At 44.1% G+C, this 25502-nt stretch overlaps 1 protein-coding gene across 2 annotated transcripts in view; it reads left to right on the top strand.

The window, feature by feature from the left end:
* The window catches only part of LOC124006603 (homer protein homolog 1-like), a 60280-nt gene that overhangs the window by 19624 nt on the left and 15154 nt on the right, over positions 1-25502 (top strand). For both annotated transcript variants that reach the window (XM_046316654.1, XM_046316653.1), the window contains exons 2-3: positions 11671-11827; positions 15789-15920. In XM_046316654.1, the coding sequence (XP_046172610.1) occupies positions 11671-11827; positions 15789-15920 (289 nt within the window). The remainder of the gene's footprint in view (positions 1-11670; positions 11828-15788; positions 15921-25502) is intronic.

Here is a 25502-nt window from a genome sequence, read left to right as displayed (position 1 = left end):
CATAGAATGTGTGCCGTTCAGAGGGTAAAAAGGCAAGAGAAAAGATTGAGGTTCCTTTGAACGGCGTATGGTAGTAGGTGCCAGGCGCACCGCTTTGATTGTGTCAAGAACTGCACCGCTGCAGGGTTTTTCACGCTCAACAGTTTCCTGTGTATCAAGAATGGTCCACTTCCCAAAAGACATCCAGCCAACTTGCCACTCGATGTTGGAATATTGCTATGGGGACTTGCTTCCATTCAAACACAAGAGCATTAGTGAGGTCGGGCACTGATGTTGGGCAATTAGGCCTGGCTCACTGTCTGTGGTCCAGTTTATCCCAAAGGTGTTCGATGGGGTTGAGGTCAGGGCTCTGTGCAGTCCAGTCATGGTCGTTCCACACAGATCTCAACAAACCATTTCTGTATGGACCTCGCTTTGTGTACTGGGACATTGTCGTGCTGAAACAGGAAAGGGCCTTCCCCAAACAGTTGCCACAAAGTTGAAAGCACCGAATTTTCTAGAATGTCATTGTATGCTGTAGCGTTAAGATTTCCCTTCACTGGAACTAAGGGGCCTAGCCCGAACCATGAAAAACAGCCCCAGAACATTATTCCTCCTCCACCAAGCTTTACAGTTGGCACTATGCATTGGGGCAGGTAGCGTTCTCCTGGCATCCGCCAAACCCAGATTTGTCCTTTGGACTGCCAAATGGTGAAGTGTGATTCACCACTCCAGAGAACGCGTTTCCACTGCTCCCGAGTTGGCGGCGAGCTTTACATCACTCTAGCCGACGCTTGGCATTGCTCATGGTGATGTTAGGCTTGTGTGTGGCTGCTCGGTCATGGAAACCCATTTCTAAAAGCTCCCGACGAACAGTTATTGTGCTGACGTTGCTTCCAGAGGCAGTTTGGAACTCTGTAGTGAGTGTTGCAACCGAGGACACTCGGCAGCCCCATTCTGTGAGCTTGTGTGGCCTACCACTTCGCAGCTGAGCCGTTGTTGCTCCTAGACGTTTCCACTTCACAATAACAGTACTTACAGTTGACCCGGGCAGCTCTAGCAGGGCAGAAATTTGACCAAATGACTTGTTGGAAAGGTGGCGTCCTATGGCGGTACCACGTTGAAAGTAACTGAGCTCTTCAGTAAGGCCATTCTACTGCCAATGTTTGTCTATGGAGATTGCATTGGTGTGTGCTCGATTTTATACACCTGTCAACAACAGGTGTGACTGAAATAGCCAAATCCACTTATTTGAAGGGGTGACCACATACTTTTGTATATGTAGTGTATGTTATGTTTGGAAGCGGGCCAGGGCCACAGGGTCTGGCGAGTTGTCTGATCTGTGTATGTGGGCCCAGGTACTCCCAGGTCACTTCTTCTGTTATATCACGTTACCGTACTTCAGCTTTACTCATAGGGACATCTGCCCCCTGCTGGACTGTTTGCATAACCACATTCACTCATTCACTTGGGAGATATGTAACAGAGGTGGTTTTGTGAACCAGACTTGCATTAGCTCCCAGGCCTAATGCCGAGGCTTTAGCTCAGCGGGCTAACACGGTCCTATGGTGCGTAGGAGACCCAGATTCAAACCAAGTCAATCACAAACATAACAGTAATGGCCTTTATCCTTGTAATCTGTATTGTCCTTTTTCTGTGTAAAAGCTCCACCTTACTTTTAACTATGGCAGAATCCGTGCTCAGCCTTCATACCTTAAATTGGCCATATTTCCCCCTTTCTCCTGTGTGTGTGGTGTAGTAGGAGGTGTGGTGATGGAGGAGCGATGTGTGTCTGTGTGTGGGCTCTCGTTGTTCATCCATCTTCTTAAAAGTGGAGGGAAATTTGCATATCTGCCTTCACTTCGGTTGCTTTTAAAACTGCGGAATATCTGCCTTATCTTATCTCACACACACACACACACACACACACACACACACACACACACACACACACACACACACACACACACACACACACACACACACACACACACACACACACACACACACAAGTTCGTTTAACTGTCCTTGTGGGGACCAAACAATTGATTCCCATTCAAAATCCTATTTTCCCTTAACCTAACCCCAACCCCCTAAATCTTAACCTAACCCTAACTCCTAAACCTAACCATAATTGTAAACCTTAAACCTAACCCTTAAGCCTAAAATAGCCTTTTTCCTTTTGGGGACCGGCGAAATGTCTGAATTCTGCTTATTTTACTGTCATCTTGAGGACTTCTGGTCCACACAAGGATAGTAAAACCAAACACACACACAGGCAAGTGTTCAGACCCTTTACTCAGTACTTTGTTGAAGCACCTTTTGGCAGCGATTACAGCCTCGAGTCTTCTTGGGTATGGTGCTACAAGCTTAGCACACCTGTATTTGGGGAGTTTCTCCCATTCTTCTCTGCAGATCCTCTCAAGCTCTGTCAGGTTGGATGGCAATTTTCAGGTCTCTCCAGAGATGTTAGATCGGGCTCAAGTCCGGGCTCTGGCTGGGCCACTCAAGGACATTCAGGGACTTGTCCCGAAACCACTCCTGCGTTGTCTTGGCTGTGTGCTTAGGGCCATTGTCCTGTTGGAAGGTGAACCTTCACCCCAGTCTGAGCTCCTGAGTGCTCTGGAGCAGGTTTTCATCAAGGATCTCTCTGTACTTTGCTCCGCTCATCTTTCCCTCGATCCTGACTAGTCTCCCAGTCCCTGCTGCTGAAAAACATCCCCACAGCATGATGCTGCCACCACCATGCTGCAGCATACGGATGGTATTGGCCAGGTGATGAGTGGTGCCTGGTTTCCTCGAGACGTGATGCTTGTTATTCAGGCTAAAGAGTTCAATCTTGGTTTCATCAGACCCAGAGAATATTGTGTCGCATGGTCTGAGAGTCCTTTAGGTGCTTTTTGGCAAACTCCAAGTGGGAGTTTGTGTGCCTTTTACTGAGGGGTGGCTACTGTCTGGTCACTCTACCATAAAGGCCTGATTGGTGGAGTGCTGCAGAGATGAGGAACTCTGGATCCCTGTCAGTGACCATCGGGTTCTTGGTCACCTCCCTGAACAAGGTCCTTCACCCTCGATTGCTCAGTTTGTCAGGGTGGCCAGCTCTAGCAAGAGTCTTGGTGGTTCCAAACTTCCATTTTAATAATGATGCAGGCCTCTGTGTTATTGGTGACCTTCAATGCTGCAGAAATATTTTGGTACCCTTTCCCAGATCTTTGCCTCCACACATCCTGTCTTGGAGCTCTACAGACATTTCCTTCGATCTCATGGCTTGGTTTTTGCTCTGACATGCACCGTCAACTGTGGGAACTTATATAGACAGGTGAGTGCCTTTTTCAAATCATGTCCAATCAATTGAATTTACCAGAGGAGGACTCCAATCAAGTTGTAGAAACATCTCAAAGATGATCAATGGAAACAGGATGCACCTGAGCTCAATTTCAAGTCTCACAGCAAAGAATCGGAATACATATGTAAATAAGGTATTTCTGTTTTCTATAAACATGTTTACACTTTGTCATTATGGGATGTTGTCTGTAGATTGATGAGGAAACACATTTATTCAATCAATTTTAGTACAAGGCTGTAACATAACACAATGTGGAAAAGGGGAAGGGGTCTGAATACTTTCCAAATGCACTGTATGTTTACATTGCCATAGCAAGTGAAATATATAATCAACAAAAGTGAAATAAACTATATAAAATGAACAGTAAACATTACACTCACAGAAGTTCCAAAAGAATAAAGACATTTCAAATATCACATTATGTTTATATACAGTGTTGTAACAATGTGCAAATAGTTAAAGTACAAAAGGGAAAATAAATCAGCATAAATAGTGGTTGTATTTATACTGGTGTTTGTTCTTCACTGGTTGACCTTTTCTAGTGGCAACAGGTCACTAATCTTGCTGCTGTGATGGCATGCTGTGGAATTTCACCCAGTAGATATGGGAGTTTATCAAAATTGGGTTTTGATAAATCTGAGGGAAATATGTGTCTCTAATATGGTCATACATTTGGCACGCGGTTAGGAAGTGCAGCTCAGTTTTCACCTCATTTTGTGGGCATTGAGCACATAGCCTGTCTTCTCTTGAGAACCAAGTTTGCCTACGGCAGCCTTTCTCAATAGCAAGGCTATGCTCACTGAGTCTGTACATAGTCAAAGCTTTCCTTAAGTTTGGGTCAGTCACAGTGGTCAGGTATTCTGCCACTGTGTACTCTCTGTTTAGGGCCAAATACCATTCTCGTTTTGTTCCTTCTTTCCAATGTGTCAAGTAATTATCTTTTTGTTTTCTCATGATTTGGTTGGGTCTAATTGTGTTGCTGTCCTGGGGTTCTGTTTGTGTTTGTGAACAGAGCCCCAGGACCAGCTTGCTCAGGGGCCTCGTTTCCAGATAGATGCCATCTATCTCTCTGTAGGTGATGGCTTGTTATGGAAGGTTTGGGAATCTTCGCCACTGGCGCCCTTCAATTACATTGAGCTGATTTCTGACGTGCTTTTCCTTTTTCCGTAGTCTATTTCTGTATTGTTTTAGTGATTCAACATAGTGAAGTCGTAGACTCAGGTTTTCTGGGTCTCTCTGTTTGTGGTTGGACAGGTTTCTCAATTTCTTTCTTAGGTTTTTGTGTTCTTCATCAAACCATTTGTCATTGTTGTTAATTTTCTTCATATTTCTGTTTGAAATGTTTAGATTTGATAGGGAAGCTGAGAGGTCAAATATACTGTTTAGGTTTTCTACTACCAAGTTTACACCTTCTGGATATAGATACTTTTGTACCTGTTTCCTCCAGCATCTTCACAAGGTCCTTTGCTGTTGTTCTGGGATTGATTTGCGCTATTCACACAAAAGTACGTTCATCTCTAGGAGACAGAATGCATCTCTTTCCTGAGCAGTATGACAGCTGTGTGGTCCCATGGTGTTTATACTTGCGTACTATTGTTTGCTCAGATGAATGTGGTACCTTCAGGCGTTTGGAAATTGCCACCCAAGGATGAACCAGACTTGTGGAGGTCTACAATTCTTTTTCTGAGGTCTTGGCTGATTTCTTTTGATTTTCCCATGATGTCAAGCAAATGCATCCACAGGTACACCTCCAATTGACTCAAATGATGTCAATTAGCTGACCCACGGGAATTGTGATACAGTGAAATATTCTGTCTGTAAACAATTGTTGGAAATTTTCTTGTGTCAAAGTCGATATCCTAACCGACTTGCCAAAACTATAGTTTGTTAACAAGAAATGTGTGGAGTGGTTGAAAAGTGAGTTTTAACAAGACATGTGTGGAGTGGTTGAAAAGTGAGTTTTAACAAGAAATGTGTGGAGTGGTTGAAAAGCGAGTTTTAACAAGAAATGTGTGGAGTGGTTGAAAAGTGAGTTTTAACAAGAAATGTGTGGAGTGGTTGAAAAGTGAGTTTTAACAAGAAATGTGTGGAGTGGTTGAAAAGCGAGTTTTAACAAGAAATGTGTGGTTGAAAAGTGAGTTTTAACAAGAAATGTGTGGAGTGGTTGAGTGGTTGAAAAGTTGAAAAGTTTTAACAAGAAATGTGTGGAGTGGTTGAAAAGCGAGTTTTAACAAGAAATGTGTGGAGTGGTTGAAAAGTGAGTTTTAACAAGAAATGTGTGGAGTGGTTGAAAAGCGAGTTTTAATGACTCCAACCTAAGTGTATGTAAACTTACGAGCTGCAGGAGTTGTGACCAGATTTTTTTTGGTTATATTGTCATAGTTGTGCCTAGAGGGGTATATGGGGGAGGGAATGCTGTCACCTCCAGGCAGGTGTTTGTCCCCCTGTGTGCTAAGGGTGTCAGGTTCTTGTGCGGTTCTGGCATTTAGGTCCCCACAGACTAGTACATGTCCCTGGGCCTGGAAATGATTGATTTCCCCCTCCAGGATGGAGGAGCTGTCTTGCTTAAGGTATGGGGATTCTAGTTGGGGGGTATATGTAGCACACAGGAGAACATTTTCCTCTGTTAAGATCATTTCCTTTTGAATTTCAAGCCAAATGTAAAATGTTCCTGTTTTGATTAATTTAATTGAGTGAGTTAGGTCTGCTCTATACCAAATTAGCATACCCCTTGAGTCCCTTCCCTGTTTCACACCTGGCAGTTTGATGGATGGGACTACCAGCTCTCTGTAACCTAGAGGGCAACCAGTCTTGTTTCTTGTAGGATGACAATGTCTGTATTTTTATTTGATGAAGTCCATGTTCCTGCTCGTTAGGCCAAAGGCAGATGACCTCAGGCCTTGGATATTCCAGGATGAGATAGTTGAAGGCTTTGTGTTCCATAAAGTGTCCAATGTTGTTGGTCATGTGGTTTGGCCTAAGGCCAGTAAGTGTGAGCAGAGCCTGCTGAGCATCTGGAGCATCTGGTACATGCCATTGGCTTGGGTTAGTGTAAGAGTGGGGGATGGGCCTGTTTGCCTGCTCACGGCCTGGGCATTTGTGTGACTTCCATGTTGAGGCCTTCCTCATGCCCTGGAGTGGGGGGCATGGGGAGGGCAGGAGGGGCATAGGTCTTATCTGAGGTGGCCTAAATGGAGTATGGGCATGATTAACTTGGGGGGGGGTTGATTGACTGACTGGGGTGTGGATGTGGCTGGTGGTGGTGTGGTCTGGATGTGTAGGTCCTCTAGGCGTGGGTCCTCTATGTGTAGGTCTGGTGGGGGGGGGGGGGGGTCTTGCTGGTCTGGGCGTGGTGTCTAATCTGCTCCTGTGTGAAGTGTTGGGGCTGCGTTTGAGAGCGATGTCCTTTAGCATCCGGGCTAAGGTGGGCACTGCTGCCTTGTATAGGTGGACCTGGTTATAAAGGCTGTTCAAGTCCAGGGTGGAGTGGTGGGCCAGGTAAACTTTTGGTTTTGAGACACAGTCATGGGAAATACTTGCATTTTTACCTGAGGTTTGGTAGCAGGGTGGAAGTCTTTTTGTGGTAGCAGGGTGGATATAACCACTTGTGCATTGGGGAAAGTGGAAGAAGCTTTTTCAATCACTCCCCTGAGTGCTGTGGCCACCCTTTCCTGCTTTGTTCTCAGATCGTTTGTGCCTGTGTGTATTATTATGTGGCTGGGTGAACCTAGTTGGTCCTCAGACAGAAGGTCTAGGGCACACTGGGTGAACCTGGTTGGTCTTCAGACAGAAGGTCTAGGGCACACTGGGTGTTTAGGACACCAAACTTTAGACACTCTTGTATATATTTTCCGTTTGAGTCCATAAGGGTCACAATCTGTGTCTTGTGTATATCCTCAGTGGGTGTGAGGGGGTTGTAAGGAGGGCTATCAGGGTGGCACAGCCCCGGGGGGGGTGGGATCCCTTGGGCTTGGGGTTCTTCATTTGTCCCGCTGTGTTATCGACATGGTCTTGGTTGGACTGTTCTGCTGTGGTGTTGAGACATTTGTCGTGGGCTGTTCTGCCGGCTTCTCTGCGGGGGTGGCCACCTCTCTAATGGGTTGTTCTCTGTCACATGCCATCCCCCTCAACCTCTCCTCCAGCAGTCTGATCCTCTCCTCTAGTGCTCTGTTCTTCTCCTGCTCTTTCTCCTGGTGATGGTGTCTCACCACAGTCCAGATATGTCTCTCTCCACCTCCAGCTCTCCACCTCTAGTTAAGGGGGTGTTGTTGTGCTGGACTGTTGTCTGAGTCTGTGCTGACTGGAGTGTAATCAACTGCTGTTCCAGCTCCACCTGCCTTACCTCCAGCTGGGTGAATTTATCCCGCATTTCAATGAGGGAGTAGTACTCTGTGATTGGAGGTTGACTTCCCGCTTTGGGATGCTCGTCTGTGGGAAGAAGTCTGGTCTGACCCGCTCGGGGTCTGGGTATTTTTCTCAAGAAAGAGCTTCTCCTGCTGAGCTAATTCTTTGATTAGGTGAAAGTCCAGCTGAAACTGTTTGGGGTTGCCCTGTACCAATACTGTTCCAGACTTATAGAGATTTATATTAGCTGACTCAGAGTCCTCGTTGTCTAGTGTCCTGAGTTTCCACCCATCGGTAACACCCTCCCTCTTAACAGAGGGGTAGTGTGTTAATATAGCACTGTGCCATGCCAGGGAATAGTCTGTATGGAAGATACGGTTGCTTATGTTCCCATTTTTTATAATAGTTACCAAAAGTGTCTTTTGATTTTCCATATGTAGCTTCATTTTTTACTCTTTTCTTGTCTTGTTATTCTTTACATACAGAGGGTCATGTATTTTAATGACCTCTGAACAGCGAGAGGGTGCATCTAGAGCCTCTCCATTTGGTTGGGACTCTATTGCCATTGTTGGGCTCACGGGCTTTGACACCTCTCGTTTCACACGTCAGTGCTAATTGAAGCTGTAGTTATTTGTCCTACCAAGCTTGGTAGCCTTAGCATTCAGTCCTTATAAAGTCAAATACACTGCTAAAAAAAACAACAACACAATGTAACTCCGAGTCAATCACACTTCTGTGAAATCAAACTGTCCACTTAGGAAGCAACACCGATTGACAATACATTTCACATGCTGTTGTGCAAATGGAATAGAAAACAGGTGGAAATTATAGGCAATTAACAAGACACCCCCAATAAAGGAGTGGTTCTGCAGGTGGGGACCACTTCTCAGTTCCTATGCTTCCGGGCTGATGTTTTGGTCACTTTTGAATGCTGGCGGTGCTTTCACTCTAGTGGTAGCATGAGACGGAGTCTACAACCCACACAAGTGGCTCAGGTAGTGCAGCTCATCCAGGATGGCACATCAATGCATAGTGTCCAGAGCATGGAGGCGCTATCAGGAGACAGGCCAGTACATCAGGAGACGTGGAGGAGGCCGTAGGAGGACAACAACCCAGCAGCAGGACCGCTACCTCCGCCTTTGTGCAAGGAGGAGCAGAAGGAGCACTGCCAGAGCCCTGCAAAATGACCTCCAGCAGGCCACAAATGTGCATTTGTCTGCTCAAACGGCCAGAAACAGACTCCATGAGGGTGGTATGAGGGCCCGACGTCCACAGGTGGGGGTTGTGCTTACAGCCCAACACCGTGCAGGACGTTTGGCATTTGTCAGAGAACACCAAGATTGGCAAATTCGCCACTGGCGCCCTGTGCTCTTCAGATGAAAGCAGGTTCACACTGAGCACATGTGACAGACATGACAGAGTCTGGAGACGCCGTGGAGAACGTTCTGCTGCCTGCAACATAACCGGTTTGGCGGTGGGTCAGTAATGGTGTGGGGTGGCATTTCTTTGGGGGGCCGCACAACCCTCCATGTGCTCGCCAGAGGTAGCCTGACTGCCATTAGGTACTGAGATGAGATCCTCAGACCCCTTGTGAGACCATATGCTGGTGCGGTTGGCCCTGGGTTCCTCCTAATGCAAGACAATGCTCATGTGGCTGGTGTGTGTCAGCAGTTCCTGCAAGAGGAAGGCATTGATGCTATGGACTGGCCCGCCCGTTCCCCAGACCTGAATCCAATTGAGCACATCTGGGACCTCATGTCTCGCTCCCTCCACCAACGCCACGTTGCACCACAGACTGTCCAGGAGTTGGCGGATGCTTTAGTCCAGGTCTGGGAGGAGATCCCTCAGGAGACCATCCGCCACCTCATCAGGAGCATGCCCAGGCATTGTAGGGAGGTCATACAGGCACATGGAGGCCACACACAACTGAGCCTCATTTTGACTTGTTTTAAGGACATTACATCAAAGTTGGATCAGCCTGTAGTGTGGTTTTCCACTTTAATTTCTAGACCAAATCTAGACCCCCATGGGTTGATACATTTGATTTCCATTGATAATTTTTGTGATTTTTGTTGTCAGCACATTCAACTATGTAAAGAAAAAAGTATTTAATAAGAATGAATGAAATATTCAGATCTAGGATGTGTTATTTTTTGGAGCAGTGTATATCATTGTAATGTACTTTTCTTCTTGGCTTTTGAAAGTGAAAAATAGTTTCGGACTAAGCATTACTCACTCCGTTCCAGGTTGGATGGTGGTTTTCAGGTTTCTGTTTGATTGACAGAGCATTTGATGTTTAGCTTGGGAATCATAATCCTTGGGTGTAGGAAACATTCCAGGTAATTCCGTTCAAAATCAGGTTGTAGGTTTGGACTTTTGATTTGGAGTGAAGGTTATGCTGTTTACGGTAGAATCCTGCAAGTTTGTCTGTCTTTTTTTTTTTTACATGCTAAATAATGTGGGAGCTAATCTGCTCATGACCTGTCTGTCTGTCTCTGTCTCTCTCTCTCTCTCTCTCTCTCTCTCTCTCTCTCTCTCTCTCTCTCTGTCTCTGTCTCTGTCTCTGTCTCTGTCTCTGTCTCTGTCTCTGTCTCTGTCTCTGTCTCTGTCTCTGTCTCTGTCTCTGTCTCTGTCTCTGTCTCTGTCTCTGTCTCTGTCTCTGTCTCTGTCTCTGTCTCTGTCTCTGTCTCTGTCTCTGTCTCTGTCTCTGTCTCTGTCTCTGTCTCTGTCTCTCTCTCTCTCTCTCTCTCTCTCTCTCTCTCTCTCTCTCTCTCTCTCTCTCTCTCTGTCTCTCTCACCCCCCCCTCTCCCTCTCATAGAGGGGGACAATAGAGATAATAGAATTCACCTCTCTGTCTCTGTCAATTCAATGTGCTTTATTGGCATGACGTAAACAATGTACAGATTGCCAAAGCTTACTTTGGATATTTACAATATTCAAATAATTAGAATCAAAATTGTCAATGGGACAACAGTAACAACAATAACCAAGGGTCAAAATAACAATAACCATAGAGGACATGTGCAGGTTGGTTGGTCAGTCAGACACTGGCCCTCATCTTACGGCAGGCAGCAATGTAGTGAAGTACGCTGCCAACCCACAGCTCTGTGTCCTCCCTCGACAGGACAGGTAGGTTTCCTCATCAGAGAGGTCTTTGAAACCTTGAATAAGACTTTCAAATTTGGGGAAATGAAACAAATTGTTTTATATTTCTGACACTTTGTCAGGAAATGCAGCGCCGTCTCAGGTTCTGTGGTGGTCGCCTTTCCTCTGCGTCTCTCTCTCTCTCATCCTCGAAGTATCACACGGAGACCAACAATCCAGTCCGCTTCTATGGGTTGAACGTAAATGCTACTTTCCTGTACATTATATCAAAGTAAAAAAGAGGCACTTTAATATTGAATCATTTTCATCAGGCAGCTTTAACAGTTTAAATGGCCCTGTACTGGGAATGCATCATCTTTAATGACCCGCTTCTCTATCATCTTAGCAGGGGCACATTAGCTGCAATGAATAGACTAGTGGAACATCATTTATCCCCGTTGCCCCTGTTTTACTACCTTAATGTACCCAGCAAGTCAGTTTGATTAACGTAAACGTAACGTCCATTCGTTTCTAGTAAATTATTTCTGTCTGTGGCGAGGTGATGTTTGTCTTTCTCCTGCTGGGATTAAAACTCCTTGCTAATGTTAATTGAGGTCCATCTGGATTGAAGAGAATGCACATCCATACTGGAACTGAAGTGTGTGTGTGTGTGTTTTCTCCCCTCCCAGTCATGGCCAGTGCAGTGCGCTGCAGGAGAGTGTGAATAATGGATGTTTTCTCGAGATCTCTGGAGGCTGTGTGTGTGTGTGTCTCTCACCTACCACACACGCTCCACACTCCTACCTCAGCCCTCGCACACTCCCAGCACTTTTGTTTCGCATTGCTCAGGGTGGTGAGTTTAATTCCCGTGTATATATGCAGACTCTCCCACTCGCTCTCTCCCTCTCCTCTGCAGAGAGCAGCCTATCTTCAGTACGAGGGCCCATGTCTTCCAGATCGACCCCACCACCAAGAAGAACTGGGTTCCCACCAGTAAACACGCCGTCACAGTCTCCTACTTCTACGACAGCACGCGCAACGTCTACCGCATCATCAGCCTCGACGGCTCCAAGGTGTGTGTATGTGTGTGTTAAAGATTTGTAAAAGGAAAGGGCAGATATTAGAGGTTGCACGTGGTTCCCCTCTCAGCAAAGGTGATTTTTATGGGGAGCGAATTAGAGGTGGCACCAGGCTGGCTGGGCTGGTGCCACCTCAGGCTCTGGGCTGGTAGAACTATAGATCAGTTAGAATCAATCATGGATTGATTTACGTGAAACATGTGCTTGTGTACTCTACTCCCTCTTCCCCTTCACAAATATTTAATCGTCCCCTCGCCCACGGACACGGACAGAACCAGAAATTGAGCTGCAGTCTCACTCAACACACACCCCCTACATTTCCCACCAGTGTGTGTGTGTGTGTGTGTGTTTCCATGGCCAACGGTAGCAGCAGCAGTAGCAGCAGAGCCCGTGGTTGGTAATGGCGTGGGGGCGTTGTGGCCTGTTATGTTCTGTACGTCATAACAACGATTATTTTTGTCTTCAGAGGGGTGCAGGGGAGGAGGAACTATTTCAGCACCGCAACGGTTATGTAATGCTCACCACACACACACACACACACACACACACACACACACACACACACACACACACACACACACACACACACCGAGTCCTCTGCTTCTCTCTCCACTGCTGTGTATGTGACCCTTGGTGGTGTGGAGCTACTGTAGCCAGCTAGCGAGTGGGTGAACTCAACTGTGGGGTTACCGTTACTGTGCTGTGTTAAGCTTGAAACAGCAGGGAGAGGGTGGGCTGCACTGTGGCGCTGGCTACCTGCCTGCCACTCTGGGATATACTCATCATTAACATCAACACAAGCCCACTGTGAGACACGCGTAGACAAACACGCAATTTCACACACACACACAACTTTCCGTAGAAAGTACATGCAGTAGTCCCTCTGTCCTGGCGCCAGGCCTGGTTCTAACGGGGCAGTTGAAAACGGGCTTTCTTGCATTGGAATTATATTCTGCTTATATCACACTGTACCACAGTAAACATAACGTTCACACGCAGAGACTCTGAGACCATTGAGTGCTTTTCGATGTGGCGGGTTGGCGCGAAACCTGTAGGTCATCTCTGCTGCGCTGTATCAGCACGGTGGACAGCGCCCTACACATTAAAGCGAGGCCGGTAGTCATGAATATAGGCTACAAGATGGATAGGCTGTTTTGTGATAGGCGAATTAGCCCTATGTGAATGCAGCCGTACACACAGCTACCAAAAATAATGCAAACTAAACGCTGAAAGTAGTAGCCTACATATTCATGCACGCCAACAAAAACACTGAGTGGCAGTTTGGCTTCGAATAACGCCAGCCTATCAAAAACACTGAGTGGCAGTTTGGCTTCGAATAACGCCAGCCTATCAAAAACACTGAGTGGCAGTTTGGCTTCGAATAACGCCAGCCTATCAAAAACACTGAGTGGCAGTTTGGCTTCGAATAACGCCAGCCTATCAAAAACACTGAGTGGCAGTTTGGCTTCGAATAACGCCAGCCTATCAAAAACACTGAGTGGCAGTTTGGCTTCCTATCAAAAACAATGAGTGGCATAACGCCAGCCTATCAAAACGCCAGCCTATCAAAAACACTGAGTGGCAGTTTGGCTTCGAATAACGCCAGCCTATCAAAAACACGCTTGCAATACGTACAGTTCGATTTAGAACCACAGAAACCAATATGAAACCATCATAGAATGTAGTAATAATAATAATAATAATATATGCCATTTAGCAGACACTTTTATCCAAAGCGACTTACAGTCATGTGTGCATACATTCTACGTATGGGAGGTCCCGGGGATCGAACCCACTACCCTGGCGTTACAAGCGCCATGCTCTACCAACTGAGATACAGAAGGACTACAGAATGTATCTATTTCTATGATGAACCGATATGTAGCTATACCCAGGGGTGTCATTTGGAAATCATTTTGCCATTCCGTACCCTGTCTATACCACCTAGATCTCTATAAAACCCAACCAGCTACACATAAGTCGCTCTGGATAAGAGCGTCTGCTAAATGACTTAAATGTAAATGTAAAGTGTTGGTCTCATGTTTCGTGAGCTGAAATAAAAGATCCCCAGAAATGTTCCATATGCACAGAAAGCTGATTTCTCTCACATGTTGTGCACAAATGTGTTTACGGCCCTGTTAGTGAGCATTTCTCCTTTGCCAAGATAATCCATCCACATCCGGCTTCTTCACCTGCGGGATCATCTGAGACCAGCCACCCGGACAGCTGATGAAACTGTGGGGTTGTCTGAGACCAGCCACCCGGACAGCGGATGAAACTGTGGGGTTGTCTGAGACCAGCCACCCGGACAGCGGATGAAACTGTGGGGTTGCACTACCGAATAACTTCTGCACAAACTGTCAGAAACCGTCTCAGGGAAGCTCACCTGAGTGCTCGTCATGACCCGATTGCACTTCGTCACCGACTTCAGTGGGCAAGTGCTCACCTTCAATGATCCACGCCTCTACCTTTTTTAAAGATATCTGTTACCAACAGATGCATATCTGTATTCCCAGTCATGTGAAATCCATAGATTAGGGCCTAATGAATTGATTTAAATTGACTGATTTCCTTATATGAACTGTAACTCTGTAAAATCTTTTAATTCGTTTGCTTTTTTATGTTTTTGTTCAGTCTAGATTATTTAAAAAAACATTTTTCAGAAGAGTTGCAGCCTCCTTGATCATTCCAATCTCCCCGAAATATTTTTGTAAGATCCACCCTCAAATGCCAGTTGGATTAGTTGAGCTTTCCTTTGCAGCCTCCTTGATCATTCCAAGGATGATTAGTTGAGCTTTCCTTGGGTGAAGCATGTTTCTTCTGTACTGACTGAACACATTTGTCAAAGTGGAAAAGTGAATTCTCGCAGTGTGCGATTTCAGTCTGCAAAAACTGGCAAGCGATACTAAACTCAGCTTCCACCAAATCAGTTTTGCTTAGATCCAGCAGTGGTTTCACTTCCCTCCCCCCACATCTAGAAAGTCATGGTTCTCTGGGTCAAGGGCACACAGGGCCTCCACCAGTTGGCTGTTGCTTTCGCTGAATCATTCGGACATTTCACCAGTGACAGTATCCGACGTGCTGAAGACCAGTCTTTTACACTCAGTCTCTTCTCCTCTGTCCTGCCGGCCTACTGTACTGTCCGACACACATTGCTGGAGATGGTTTTGGTTGGAGGATGGAGAAGACTGAGGAATCTGTGCACCATGGTGGCTGTAAACTTAGAGCCAGGGTCCATCACCGCCTTCAGAAGTCCTGTAGCCTCGAGTCTTAGTGCTGTGTTGTAAGAACACGTGCATTCGCTGTCAACTTCACAATGCTGTCACAAGTTTTAAAAACCACTGACAATGTAGCCAGGTGTCCCCTCCTCATTTCTGATATCCATCGTGGCAGTGGCAGATTAGCTGATTCGAGCTAGCTAAATAGGCTAAGGCTAATAACACTAAAGCTTTTTACAGCTAGCTAAATAGGCTAAGGCTAATAACACTAATGCTTTTTACAGCTAGCTAAATAGGCTAAGGCTAATAACACTAATGCTTTTTACAGCTAGCTAAATAGGCTAAGGCTAATAACACTAAAGCTTTTTACAGCTAGCTAAATAGGCTAAGGCTAATAACACTAAAGCTTTTTACAGCTAGCTAAGAAGCTATCTAAAATCTGTAGGCGTGAGACAGAGTGGAGGGAAGCATCTTCAACGGTAAACTTGACCCCACACCTCCCTCCCTCTCCCTCACCCACTACCCTCACCCCTCTCCCCAGTCAATGTGGATGACACCCCCCACACACACACACACACACACACAGCCAGACACAGATAGCTAATTCATATTCAGTCGTTACTGTTGCTGTAGGCAACCATCCAGAATACAAGCCCACTCATCTTAGACAAATGGGCTTCTACATAAAATGATCAGCATTGCTTTTGTGACTCATAGAACTCTTCTTCCTTTCCCAGGCAATCATCAACAGCACCATCACCCCCAACATGACCTTCACCAAGACCTCCCAGAAGTTTGGCCAGTGGGCCGACAGCCGAGCCAACACCGTCTACGGTCTAGGCTTCTCCTCAGAGAACAACCTGCTCAAGGTACACACACACACACACACACACACACACACACACACACACACACACACACACACACACACACACACACACACACACACACACACACACACACACACACTTTATTTGTCATGTGCACATATTTACAGCAGGTATAAAAGGTGCAGTAAAATGCTTGTGTGCTAGCTCCCTCAGAATTGCATTACAATAAGCAATAATCAATATCAATAATAGTCCATTCAAATAAAAAAACAAGTAATAGAAGAGGTATTATGCAAAGTAATAGCCCGATATGTACACAATATGATATACAGAATAGGTAGCACATTCACTATGTCAAGTACTGTAATTACAATATAGGGGATAGTAGGGTAAGTTGAGCCACCCTTGTTTCTAGGAAACTATACACAAAATGAATCATTTGACCAAGTATTTAGGAAGAGGTCAGTTCATGGAGTCTGTGAAGGAAGAAACCTCTTGAGAAAAGTGGTAAGCAAGTTAGGTCCAAAAACCTTTTCTATATCTATGCTTGTATCTAAACCAAAGTAGATCATAATTTTAAGATTATTTTCAGTTGTCATTCCATAAGCTTCAATATGAGGTCCTAAAAGTGCATCATTCTAGCTGTGTGGGCCAATATAGTCCAAATGTTTCACTTGGTGTAAGTTCAGCCAATGGTTGAGCTAATGGCAAGTGTTTTCTTCTCGGGCATAAGGCAAGGCCTTATTGCTGGGATACGAGGTAACAGCAGGGCCTGGCCCATGTTAGAAGTGTTTAAAAAAAAAAAGCTAAGTGTGTTTTAGGTGTTAACTGTGTAACCTTTTCACACATACCAACACGCCGATGTGATCGTTCTACAGTGGTCCCTGTAGCATACGATCAAACCTGTGTGATTAGAACACTTATTTAGAATGTCCAGTTTTGGTATGACACAACAACCAGCATTTGAGCGTTTTTTTCAGAAACACAGTCCTTACATAGTTATGTCCAGAATGTGAGCAGTTTATTTTTGGATGCAATGTTCAGACAAAGGGGGTGTGTCGTCTACGATCATCCACTTCCCTTCATTCACTTCCGCAAATTTACTCGAAAGATGAGTGAACCATTCCTTCACCTCATTACAACATCTTTGGTCTGACAGATTACGTGACACCTAGAATGCATTGTATAATGTCAACAAACATGGCACCACACATAGCTGGCAAATATCTTAGCTCATTATAATCAGTACAACCTTCAAAAAAGTGTTTTACACACATCATAGGTGTCCATTACAATCTAAGCAATAATCGGAAAGCATTATTTGTCACCAGTAATTGAAAACATGTGAATAAAACTGTAAATACATTATGCTCCATACATATATACAGTGGGGCAAAAAAGTATTTAGTCAGCCACCAATTGTGCAAGTTCTCCCACTTAAAAAGATGAGAGAGGCCTGTAATTTTCATCATAGGTACACTTCAACTATGACAGACAAAATGAGAAAAGAAATCCAGAAAATCACATTGTAGGATTTTTCATGAATTTATTTGCAAATTATGATGGAAATGTGCAAATAAATGTTTTGCCCCACTGTACATACTGTATGCAGTAGATATCTACAGTAGATATGACAACACGATATACAGAAAATAAGGAACTTACTTTGATAGGAACGCACACATGTCCATAGTTATTATGTATTAGAAAAACAACAAGGAAGGCAAAGCGAACAGCAGCAAGAAAATGTTCCAATTCTTGCAAGACTGCGCAAACATGAGTGAATTGCGGTGGGCTCTTTTCGAAGAGAGAAGTTTATCGGGCTCAGTAAAGCCTCAAACATAAATTGTCCCAAAACGCAGAAATGGGCTACTTCTGTGTGAATTTTTTAATTTCACCTTTATTTAACCAGGTAGGCAAGTTGAAAACAAGTTCTCATTTACAATTGCGAACTGGCCAAGATAAAGCAAAGCAGTTTGACACATACAACAACACAGAGTTACACATGGAGTAAAACAAACAAACATACAGTAGATAATACAGTAGAAAAATAAGTATATACAATGTGAGCAAGTGAGGTGAGAAGGGAGGTAAAGACAAAAAAAGGCCATGGTGGCAAAGTAAATACAATATAGCAAGTAAAACACTGGAATGGTAGATTTGCAGTGGAAGAATGTGCAAGTAGAGATAGAAATAATGTGGTGCAAAGGAGCAAAATAAATAAATAAGTTAATGACTAGGAACACACCTCAATTCAATCTGTTGTTAGAAAATACAACTTGTTAAATCCGTTAGAGATATTTGGAACCCTACTCCAATATTTAGTCCTACCTCAGGTCAAAAATGGGACACCGCCACTTAACACACCCTGTCACTCTTCTGATGTCAAGTCTTGCACACCCAAATACCTCTCTGCAGCTTCCACCACAACCTCAATTATCTGTGACTTACTTTCCATCCCTGCAGTTCAGTTGATAACCATCGCTATAAATGCTAAAAAATCCAATCTTACTGAAACGTACAGTGCCAGTCAAAAGTTTGGACACAGCTACTCATTCAAGGGTTTTTATTTATTTTCACTATTTTCTACATTGTAGAATAATAGTGACGACATCAAAACTGTGAAAGAACACATATCATGTCATGTAGTAACCAAAAAAGTGTTAAATTAATCATAATATATTTGAGATTCTTCAAAGTAGCCAAACTTTGCCTTGATGACAGCTTTGCACACTCTTGGAATTCTCTCAAACAGCTTCACCTGGAATGCTTTTCCAACAGTCTTGAAGGAGTTCCCACATATGCTGAGCATATGTTGGCTGCTTTTCCTTCACCCTGCGGTCCAACTCATCCCAAACCATCTCAATTGGGTTGAGGTCGGGTGATTGTTAAGGCCAGGTCATCTGATGCAGCACTCCATCACGCTCCTTCTTGATCAAACAGCCCTTACACAGCCTGGAGGTGTGTTGGATCATTGTCCTGTTGAAAAACAAATGATAGTCCCACTAAGCGCAAACCAGATGGGATGGCTGATCGCTGCAGAATGCTGTGGTAGCCATGCTGGTTGTGTGCCTTGAATTCTAAATAAATCACTGACAGTGTCACCAGCAAAGCACCCCCACACCATCACACCTCCTCCACACCATCACACCTCCTCCATGCTTCACAGTGGGAACCACACAGGCAGAGATCATACGTTCACTTACTCTGCATCTCATGAAGACATGGCATTTGGAACCAAAAACCTCATTTGGACTCATCAGGCCAAAGGACCGATTTTCCACTAATGTCCATTGCTCGTGTTTCTTTGCCCAAGAAAGTCTCTTCTTATTATTGGTGTCCCTTCAGAGTGGTTTCTTTGCAGCAATTCATCCATGGCCTGATTCATGCAGTCTCCTCTGAACACTTGATGTTGAGATGTGTCTTTTATTTTAACTCTGTGAAGCATTTATTTGGGCTGCAATTTCTGAGGCTGGTAACTCTAATGAACTTATCCTCTGCAGCAGAGGTAACTCTGAGTCTTCCATTCCTGTGGCAGGTCCTCATGAGAGCCAGTTTCATCACAGCACTTGATGGTTTTTGCAACTGCAAATTTTCCACATTGACTGACCTTCATGTCTTAAAGTAATGATGGACTGTCGCTTCTCTTTGCTTTTCTGAGCTGATCTTGCCATAATTTGGACTTGGTTTTTTACCAAATAGGGCTACCTTCTGTATACCACCGCTACCTTCTCACAACACAACTGATTGGCTCAAATGCATTACTACATGATTTCATGTGTTATTTCATAGTTTTGAGGTATTCACTATTATTTTACAATGTAGAAAATAGTCCAAATCAAGAAAAACCCTTGAATGAGTAGCTGTGTCCAAACTGTTGCCTGGGATTGTATATGACTTGCTGGCCTATCCCTCTGTACTGGTACATATCTACTACTCACACCACTCCTCTCAGGATCCCTCCCTCTGTACTGGTACATATCTACTACTCACACCACTCCTCTCAGGATCCCTCCCTCTGTACTGGTACATATCTACTACTCACACCACTCCTCTCAGGATCCCTCCCTCTGTACTGGTACATATCTACTACTCACACCACTCCTCTCAGGATCCCTCCCTCTGTACTGGTACATATCTACTACTCACACCACTCCTCTCAGGATCCCTCCCTCTGTACTGGTACATATCTACTACTCACACCACTCCTCTCAGGATCCCTCCCTCTGTACTGGTACATATCTACTACTCACACCACTCCTCTCAGGATCCCTCCCTCTGTACTGGTACATATCTACTACTCACACCACTCCTCTCAGGATCCCTCCCCCTTGACCCATCGTTCTCTCCTTTCTTCCCTGCCTCAGCATATGACAACTTCTGCACTACCTGCCTATCTCGCACCAGACATTTCTGATCCCCAGCCCCATGGGCACCCCTACAATTAACACATACCACTACTTTCCCCAATGCTACACATTCCTTTGTCTCATGCTCTTCTGCACACTTCTCACACCTAGGAACCTCCCTCATAGACATTGCTGCCACATGCCCATAAGCTTGACACCTGTAACAACATAATATATTCGGCACAGAAGCTCGTACAGGATAACTTATATAATAAATTAATCTTATCTTAATCTTATCTTATCTTAATATATAAATCTTTCAACTAATTTCACTATTTTGTGTCGGCAATGCCCAGAGCATGACCCTCTACCGGGGAATGATGAACTGAAAACTTGAAAGTGTCATGATTCTACAAGCCTCTTGTTCACCATATGGGGCTTATTGGAGTGGTCATTTGAGACTAAGATTTGTCAAAGTGTGCTTTAAACAATGTACCTTTCTTGATTGCTTGGCATACAAATACAATTATTTCTTGATACATTTTAAACGAGGTCTAGTTGTGGCCAGGACTAGATTGTGAGCGACTCATGGCGGAATGACGTGAGAGTGTTAAGTACAATAATGTTTTGCGAACTGCAGCACCCCAAACGATTAGTTTTCGAGTCTGTTTAGCAGAGGCTGTGTATGTTTTGGTTCTACAAAGCTGTGTTTATATGTTATATAGGACAGCCTGTTGGTGGTTGGAGCACCTCTCTGGAGCCGCTGAGCCGGAGGAGAGTGTATCAATCCTGCTACAGCTTTTTATAGTCCCGTACCCCTTCAAACATTCAACCTCCAGCTGCGTACCCCCTCTAAGCACCAGGGTCAGCGCACTCTCAAATGTTGTTTTTTTGCCATCATTGTAAACATGCCACACACTTTTTAACCATACCTACATGTACATACTACCTCAATCAGCCTGACTAACCGGAGTCTGTATGTAGCCTCGCTACTTTTATAGCCTTTACTGTATAAAGCCTGTCTTTTTACTGTTGTTTTATTTCTTTACTTACCTACTGTTCACCTAATACCTTTTTTTGCACTATTGGTTAGAGCCTGTAAGTAAGCATTTCACTGTAAGGTTGTATTCGGCGCACGTGACAAATAAACTTTGATTTGACACACACACACACACACACACTGTACGATACACTCATTCTTATGTTTTAATAAGTGTGCGTTTTTTGTCACAACCTGGTTGGTGGGGAGTGACAAAGCGCTCTTATAGGTCCAGGGCACAAATAATAATATAATAATAATAATAATCAGTAATTTTGCTATTTTATTTAACCATCTTACATATAAAACCTTATTTGTTCATCAAAAATTGTGAATAGCTCACCAGAGGTTGATGAGAAGGGTGTGCTTGAAAGGATGCACATAACTCTGCACTGTTGGGTTGTATTGGAGAGAGTCTCAGTCTTAAATCATTTTCCACACACAGTCTGTGCCTGTATTTAGTTTTCATGCTAGTGAGGGCCAAGAATCCACTCTCACATAGGTATGTGGTTGCAAAGGGCATCAGTGTCTTAACAGCGAGATTTGCCAAGGCAGGATTCTCTGAGCGCAGCCCAATCCAGAAATCTGGCAGTGGCTATTTTCACAGAGCTGCTTGTTGCAATTTCGATGAGGCTCTCTTGTTCAGATATCGGTAAGTGGACTGGAGGCAGGGCATGAAAGGGATAACAAATCCAGTTTGTGTCATCTGTTTCGGGAAAGTACCTGCGTAATTGTGCACTCAACTCTCTCAGGTGCATCTGTGTGTTGTCCTTGTTACTGCAGACCGAGAAGAGCTCCAACTTCTTAGTCATAGCCTCAATTTTGTCCCGCACATTGAATATAGTTGCAGAGAGTCCCTGTAATCCTAGATTCAGATGATTTAGGCGAGTAAAAACAGGCCAGTCGTGTGAGAAACTCGTCATCATGCAAGGGGTCAGAGAAGTGAAAATGATGGTCAGTAAAGAAACCTTTAAGCTCGTCTCTCAATTAAAAAATGTGACAATAATTTGCCACTTGGTAACCAGCGCACGTGTGTGTGTGTGTGTGTGTGTGTGTGTGTGTGTGTGTGTGTGTGTGTGTGTGTGTGTGTGTGTGTGTGTGTGTGTGTGTGTGTGTGTGTGTGTGTGTGTGTGTGTGTGTGTGTGTGTGTGTGTGTGTGTGTGTGTGTGTGTTATTATTATTATCTGCATAATTTTCAATCCCCCATATATTTTTGGGATATATATATACACACACACAGTGGGGAGAACAAGTATTTGATACACTGCCGATTTTGCAGGTTTTCCTACTTACAAAGCATGTAGAGGTCTGTAATTTTTATCATAGGTACACTTCAACTGTGAGAGACGGAATCTAAAACAAAAATCCAGAAAATCACATTCTATGATTTTTAAGTAATTAATTTGCATTTTATTGCATGACATAAGTATTTGATACATCAGAAAAGCAGAACTTAATATTTGGTACAGAAACCTTTGTTTGCAATTACAGAGATCATACTTTTCCTGACCAGGTTTGCACACACTGCAGCAGGGATTTTGGCCCACTCCTCCATACAGACCTTCTCCAGACTCCGATTCCAGATTCTCAACAGTTGCACCATCCCAGAGCCCAACTCAAGAAAGGTCTTGATTTACGAATGCACATATAGTATACTGTATGAGAAGGCCTGCAAGACTGAGCAGACAAATGGGCAGAAATGGGGAGATTTGATTAACCATCATCACATCCTGATGGAGGTCCGATATACCCCCTTACCCCTTACCCTGAAACCCTGAAACACCCACACACGGTCTCCCGTAGTGACCATATTCCCAAGCATCGCCATGCAGTCAGACCTTTGATTTTGTGCCACCATGACCACAATAATATGCCCCCTCGCTGAATGTCCGAGTGTGACCCCCCCCTCCCCATGGTTTACTGCAGCTAGTGTTGCCAGCACTGCCACTACCTGGGTGGGGGCACCCCACCGGAATCCCCACCGGCTAGGTACAAGGTCGTCAAGGTTCTCATTAGCAGCTTTGAGAATGACCTTGTATATTATGCTCTCCCATCAGGGGGCTCTGGCTTTGCAGGACCAACCCTGCCAGTTAGGCTCATAAACTTGAGGGGGCAGTGCTGCTCTAGAAGGTCTCTGACCACATTTTGGCTGCATACAGACCGCTTACAGCAGGCCCATAAAACAGATAGGGACTTCTTAGTATCTGGGTCGTTCAGGTGGGAGTCTAGGGTAAAGGGTTGTGGACCGTTCCATCAATATAGGACCATAAAGAAATACATTAGATGCATTTTAAAAAATGTAGTTCCCCATGATAGGACAATAAATCAATTAGATGTATAATTTATTTTAAAATGCTGTTCCACCATGATAGGACAATATATAAATAAGATTTATAATTTGTTTATAAACTGTACATCCCTCATCTGCACAACATTGAAAGCTCTCTCACAACCCCTGCTCACAGAAATACATTGGTTCTGGGGTATACGACCATTTCCTTTCTCACTCACTCAATGCCACACTTTCCCAAACACCAAAAAACACACACCACACCATCCACCTCAATACATCCACACATACCCACATACTGTGCCTTCTGTCTGCTGTTATTATCTCCACCATGCTGAATTAGTGCTTTTGTGTTCCAATTAGTTATTTGAAGATAGATTGAAAAGCTATATGTATTTTTAGTATTATTGCAATCCATAACAGGGCTAGAATTGTGTCATTATTGCCTCCTCTGAGAACTTTCTAATTTTTAGAATAGCCTTGGAGTAGCCTTTGTCTCTGAACAACTGGTTATCAATATACAGTTTGTCGACTACGAGAGCTACGCGTTTCCCTTTCAATCGATTCTCCGTGAAGATTGGATGCAGAACTTTGCGCCGTTCTGCAATTTCCTTCGGGAACTGGTCATACATGCCTATTTTCGTGCCAACAAGTCTTTTAACCCAGGCTTTTAACCATTATTTCGGTCTTTAAAGAAAGCAAATTTGGCAACGATTGGTCGTTTATACCTCTGCACTCTCTGTCCGAAGTGGTGTACACGTTCGAGTTGGATTTTGTCGATAGCTTTGCTTGGGATCTGGAGCGCTGTAAGGTGGAACTCTCTAACTACAGATTCAGGAGCTTCTCCTTCTTTCTCTTGGATACCTGTAAGTACCAGATTCTCATGGATCTAGTCTGTATGTCAAGTAAGGCTTCTCTCAGAATGATGTTCTCCTTTTTAAAGGTCATTAACTTGGGTTTCAATCTTATTGACTGTCCCTTTTTAGCTTGTTTGTGTCTTTCTCCAATGTCGCAGCTTCTTTGTCACTCATCTCGAGGCCTTCAACTCTTTTATATCCTTACCGACTAGTTCAAGTAGGCCTTCAACTCTTTTATATCCTTACCGACTAGTTCAAGTAGGCCTTCAACTCTTTTATATCCTTACCGACTAGTTCAAGTATGCCCAGTTTGTCAGTTATTGATTTTTAACAGATCGGTTTCGACCTTTACCATTCCGGGTAGTGAAAAGATGAAACCGTCTGTGTGTGTAGAAGAGTCACGTTTTGGTTTTGAAATAGTTCCCCTGTCTTACTCTCCGTCATGTTCGGGTGTTGCTTGTTTTTTGTAATATTTTTCGATACATTTCTCTCGTCTTATGATTTGTTTTGTGGTGTTTTTTAGATTGAAGGTTATTACCCACCAGATTGTGTAGTGCTCATATTTAGTCTAACTTACCGATATTGAATATTACGTGTTTATCTTGAGGTGGTCTACATACCTGCGTTCAGTCAGCAATCTTCCTTCTAGGCAGGTAGATTCTGGGTGTACTTCTGTATGTTGTAAAAGCGTTACATGGTCGCTGCCCATGTCATTGCATAGTGCAGAAAATACACAAGAGTTCAGGGGCCTTGCTTTAAATCCAATCAAAGTTTATTTATCACGTGCGCCGAATACAACAGGTGTAGTAGACTTCACAGTGAAATGCTTACTTACAGGCTCTAACCAATAGTGCAAAAAAAGGTGTTAGGTGAACAATAGGTAAGTAAAGAAATAAACATTAAAAAGAGGCTATATGCAGTAGCGAGGCTATAAAAGTAGTGAGAGACAGCGGTTAGTCAGGCTGATTTTGAGGTAGTATGTACATGTAGATATGGTTAAAGTGACTATGCATATATGATGAACAGAGAGTAGCAGTAGCGTAAAAACTTTTAACAAAGTTAAGGATTTTCACTGTAGTGCCTAAA

The sequence above is a fragment of the Oncorhynchus gorbuscha genome, linkage group LG20, assembly GCF_021184085.1.
Source record: "Oncorhynchus gorbuscha isolate QuinsamMale2020 ecotype Even-year linkage group LG20, OgorEven_v1.0, whole genome shotgun sequence".
Taxonomy (NCBI): domain Eukaryota; kingdom Metazoa; phylum Chordata; class Actinopteri; order Salmoniformes; family Salmonidae; genus Oncorhynchus; species Oncorhynchus gorbuscha.
Note: the sequence above shows the minus strand (reverse complement) of the source record. Positions and strands in the feature narration are given on the sequence as shown.